At 47.9% G+C, this 5,461-nt stretch overlaps 1 protein-coding gene across 1 annotated transcript in view; it reads left to right on the top strand.

Annotated features, from left to right (window-relative positions):
* Positions 1-3,553, top strand: part of nr5a2 (nuclear receptor subfamily 5, group A, member 2) — a gene marked incomplete at its 3' end in the record, with an annotated part of 32,446 nt that extends 28,893 nt beyond the window's left edge. The window contains exons 4-5 of the mRNA XM_083768043.1: positions 2,221-2,975; positions 3,542-3,553. Of these exons, the coding sequence (XP_083624169.1) occupies positions 2,221-2,975; positions 3,542-3,553 (767 nt within the window). The remainder of the gene's footprint in view (positions 1-2,220; positions 2,976-3,541) is intronic.
* Between the last annotated feature and the right edge of the window lie 1,908 nt (positions 3,554-5,461).

Here is a 5,461-nt window from a genome sequence, read left to right as displayed (position 1 = left end):
ATTCCATATAGTTAACCTTCGGTCGCAATAATACATACAACACCATACGATCCACATACAATACAAAACATGTTGCAACAAAGCAGATTATTTACAGAGAAAGGAGGGGTGGGGGGGGGGCTGTACCATCAATGTGTGTAAACTATATGTTCACTTGTATTTTGAGGGCAGGAATAGTTTTGAGCTTTGAGGATTATAGGGAGTTGAGACGAGAACCCGTTGTGTGTTTTGGACAGGTCGTTCCACATGTTGGTGGCAGCGTAGCGGGATGTGTTTTCCCCTCTGCGTGTTTGAGCTGCTTTTAAAGTCCATATATATATCCTGAGTGATAGATTGAGATAAGCAGCTGGTTTGTCTCCGATCAATCAGTAACCATGTTATCTGTCTCACGGGGTTGACCACATCAAAAGGTAAACACTGCACTATACACACCCGCACCGTAAAGTTCTCAGTAGTCATTTACACTCTGAAGAAAGAATGTACAGATGGAAGCAAAAAGGGTTCTGAGGCGTAAAGGGGTCCGTTTGGTTCCATTTGTACACATGAGGATTTCACAGCATGACCTATCCCTCACTACCTATCCCTCACTACCTATCCCTCACTACCTATCCCTCACTACCTATCCCTCACTACCTATCCCTCACTACCTATCCCTCACTACCTATCCCTCACTACCTATCCCTCACTACCTATCCCTCACTACCTATCCCTCACTACCTATCCCTCACTACCTATCCCTCACTACCTATCCCTCACTACCTATCCCTCACTACCTATCCCTCACTACCTATCCCTCACTACCTATCCCTCACTACCTATCCCTCACTACTACCTATCCCTCACTACCTATCCCTCACTACCTATCCCTCACTACCTATCCCTCTACCTATCCCTCACTACCTATCCCTCACTACCTATCCCTCACTACCTATCCCTCACTACCTATCCCTCACTACCTATCCCTCATTACCTATCCCTCATTACCTATCCCTCACTACCTATCCCTCACTACCTATCCCTCATTACCTATCCCTCACTACCTATCCCTCACTACCTATCCCTCACTACCTATCCCTCACTACCTATCCCTCACTACCTATCCCTCACTACCTATCCCTCACTACCTATCCCTCACTACCTATCCCTCACTACCTATCCCTCACTACCTATCACTACCTATCCCTCACTACCCCTCACTACCTATCCCTCACTACCTATCACTACCTATCCCTCACTACCCCTCACTACCTATCCCTCACTACCTATCCCTCACTACCTATCCCTCACTACCCCTCACTACCTATCCCTCACTACCTATCCCTCACTACCTATCCCTCACTACCTATCCCTCACTACCTATCCCTCACTACCTATCCCTCACTACCTATCACTACCTATCCCTCACTATCCCTCACTACCTATCCCTCACTACCTATCACTACCTATCCCTCACTACCTATCCCTCACTACCTATCCCTCACTACCTATCCCTCACTACCTATCCCTCACTACCTATCCCTCACTATCCCTCACTACCTATCCCTCACTACCTATCCCTCACTACCTATCCCTCACTACCTATCCCTCACTACCTATCCCTCACTACCTATCCCTCACTTGTAGTACAAACGGGTAGCATGGAGTTCGTACAGCATGCTGTATGCAAACTGTTCTGCCCTGAATAGCGTGTCGTAGAAAAAACTAAATCCAGTCAGCTTAGTCTAATAGTATTATTTATAAAAAAGTACAGACTTTCTTCTGAGATATTTGGTGTTTACGTCGGCATGGAACACAATTTTCTTGTGGGTCTTGAAAGATTAGTAAAAACGCTCAAAAACAATGGCAAGGAATGCAATATAGGCTTTGTAAAAGGATCCACTACTATGTTAAATGTGTATTCTTTGAACAATTCTACAATTAGTTATTTTATTCAGCCTTTTTTTACACAAGCATTTGTGGAATGAACTCTTCAAATAATTGGTTCCTTTTCTCTCTCTTTTTCGAACGTTGTTATTATTGTTATTATTAGTATATAGTGTACGAGTGCCCTTCAGCCATGAATGTAGATAATTCAACACATTCAACACTAATAAGGTCCTTTTGATGTGCCACTCAAATTCTGCCCTGGTTTTCACTTCTCTTTCTCTCCCTCTCTCTCCTCCTGTCTGTCCGTCTGCCCGCCTGCCCCGTCCGCCATCTTCCTCCCCGCCCCCTGCGCAGCCGTGCGGGCAGACCGCATGCGCGGCGGCCGCAACAAGTTCGGCCCCATGTACAAGCGCGACCGCGCGCTGAAGCAGCAGAAGAAGGCGCTGATCCGCGCCAACGGCCTGAAGATGGAGGCCATGACGCAGGTGATGCAGGCCGTGCCCACGGACCTCACCATCTCCTCGGCCATCCAGAACATCCACTCCAAGGGCCTGACGCCGCTCGGCCACCACCACCACCACCTCCACGCCACGCCGGGGCACCACCACCACCACCACCACCACCACCACCACGCCACCGCCCTGCCCCCGACAGACTACGACCGCAGCCCCTTCGTGACGTCGCCGGTCAGCATGGCCATGCCGCCGCACACGGCCGGCAGCCTGCAGGGCTACCAGGCGGCGTACGGACACTTCCAGGGCTCGGCGGCCGCGGCGGCCGCGGCGGCGGCGGCGCGCACCATCAAGTCCGAGTACCCGGACCCCTACACCAGCTCGCCCGAGTCCATCATGGGCTACCCCTACGTCGACGCCTACCAGTCGGGCGGCTCGCCACCGGGCTTCCCGCACCTCATCGTTGAGCTGCTCAAGTGCGAGCCGGACGAGCCGCAGGTGCAGGCCAAGATCCTGGCGTACCTGCAGCAGGAGCAGGCCAGCCGCGGCAAGCACGAGAAGCTCAACACCTTCGGCCTCATGTGCAAGATGGCCGACCAGACGCTCTTCTCCATCGTGGAGTGGGCGCGGAGCAGTGTCTTCTTCCGCGAGCTCAAGGTACGTCTTCGTTTGTTTGTACGTGTGTGCGTGCGTGCGTGCGTGCGTGCGTGCGTGCGTGCGTGCGTGCGTGCGTGTGTGCGTGCGTGCGTGCGTGCGTGTTTTTGTTTGGGATGAATGTCGTCATCAAGCACTCTTGTCGCCCTAAAATATAATGTTTTATAATGTTATTATTTTACGTGCTCCTCCTTAGAAGTTACCCAAGGCTGGAAGGAGCCCCTCTCTTTTACTCTAGCTTCGTCTATCTGACGGCCTGACAGCCGTGGTGTAATTTATTTACCCCTGTTTCTGTGTGAGTCCATCTGTGACACATATCTGGGCTATGGGTTGTGAAAACTTTCACTCTTGCACCTCAGGCACTTTTCATACATAGTAACGGCGGGCCTAAAGTAGTCTGGTGTTTTATGTGTAATGAATAATGTGAGATGCTGCTGTGAAGAAATGGAAATATGAGGGAGGGAGCTTTCACCTATTAGCGCGCAACGAGCAGAGAAACACGGAATGGATTCCCAATAATTACACCACCTAACCATTAAACACGTCAATATCTGTTACTCAATTCTCAGCAGTTCATTTGATTATGCAATTAAGTCATTAATTTTAATTTTTTTCCTCCGGTTTCTTTGTTTGAAAGCCGTATTTCATTATGCTTATTAACATATAGCACACAGGACAGTTCAGGGAACATGAGGAACTGACTTTTTCCCCAACTAGAACCTGGCTTCATAAATGCGCAACGTACAGTAACACGAACGCACAAACCATACAAACGTCTGCTATTCAGTTATTCTGCTCAATTGATTGACTCAGAATATGCATTTTCTTTTATTGACTGTTGTCAAAATGTCTGTGGATTTTTACTTTCCATATAACGCCCATTCCCCCTGAAAAGAAAACTACAACGCCAGAGCCAAAATGAGTAAAGTTAAGTAAAGTAAGTAAATAAGTGAGCCTTACCGAGCCATACTGTATGTGCATAGGGAAGGAGCCTAGGGAAGGAGCCTAGGGAAGGAGCCTAGGGAAGGAGCCTAGGGAAGGAGCCTAGGGAAGGAGCCTAGGGAAGGAGCCTAGCTGCTGTTTCTGTATAGCGTGTTTATAGTCTGATACGGCCTGGGGATTCAAACCGCGACCTCCCAGTTTCAGGACGGGCGCTCTACCCACGAAGCCATGGTCAAAGTAAAGTTAAAGCACACACTAAATCCTGAGTAATGTCTTCTATAAAATCCTGACAGTTTTCTGAAAAAGCTATGTTTCTATGTCAGTGGTTCTTCGATTAAAAATAAATAAATAGCAGACCTACAAGCTCGTAGCGCGCCACTCGGTGGCGCGCTACGAGCTTTTAGATCTGCTGTTTTTCAATAGCCCAAAATGGGTTAACTAGGAGAAACCTGTAAATGGTATAAACACACAACCCCACCCAACCAAACCTCAGCCGACAGACTTTGCGTTTGAGCACTTTGAGGCAGCAGTGTTACTGTCGTTGACTAAAACTAAGGTGAAAAATGTTCGTCGACTACCTTTTTTCACTGACAAAAAACAAACAAAAAAAAATATATACACTAAGCTATGATGACTCAAATTAAGACTAAATATAGCCCTATATTGGCAATTTTGTAAACAGATAAAAACTAGACTAACATGTTAGGGAAGGACTAGTGGAGAAGACATCCAGTAGTAACTAAAAGACTAGTCATTTTATGTTTGGTTGTGCTCGAGTGTTGCACTCTGAAAATAACAGATCTACAAGCTGCAACCAAACCGAGTGTAAAATCAGGCATTATACCAAGGCCTCCCAACATTCATTTGTGCTGTCAAAATTAACCCTGCAGGCTCGCAGGTTGCTTTTCAGTGTGCGTTTGTTTCGTCCTAAGTTGTTTCCAGCGTGCGCTCTGTGAGCTCCCAGGTTGATTCTCTGGTGAGAGGACATTGATATTCAGGTGTGCTCACATGAAAACGCTGCCAAATGAGCGCGAGCTTCACTTGTGTGTTCATTTGATGCTGTCGGACTGCTCTCGTCTGGTTGTTTCATTGCCATGGGCTTCCCTGCGTATTATTCATGCGTCGGGGCTCACGACGGGCCCCAGCGCAGTCACTCATACAACAAACTCCTGAAACAAAACGTTTCATCATCGTTATTGTTATTGCAGGTATTGTTATAATTAATGTATTGTCTGTCTGAGAGGACTGGGGGAGTAGAACAATTAAATTATACAACACGGGCCCAATTAGGTTTGCGGCGCGGACGTGAGCCCTTGAAAAGCGTGTGCATCATCCCCGCAATTGACATTTATTTTGTCATAGAAACCACTTCACTGTGTGCTTGCGCGCGTGTCTGTGTGCGTTTGTCTGTGTGCGTGTGCGTGTGTCTGTGTGTGTGTGTGTGTGTGTGTGTGTACATATATACACGCATTAATCTGGCAGGGTGTGGCCGCTGCCACATAGCAGAGGCTAATAATGCGTTTGGTCATTAGCAGTGAGTGATCATT

The sequence above is a fragment of the Protomyctophum parallelum genome (assembly GCF_964188405.1).
Source record: "Protomyctophum parallelum genome assembly, chromosome: 6".
Classification (NCBI taxonomy): Eukaryota; Metazoa; Chordata; class Actinopteri; order Myctophiformes; family Myctophidae; genus Protomyctophum; species Protomyctophum parallelum.
This window is presented reverse-complemented; position numbering and strand designations above follow the sequence as displayed.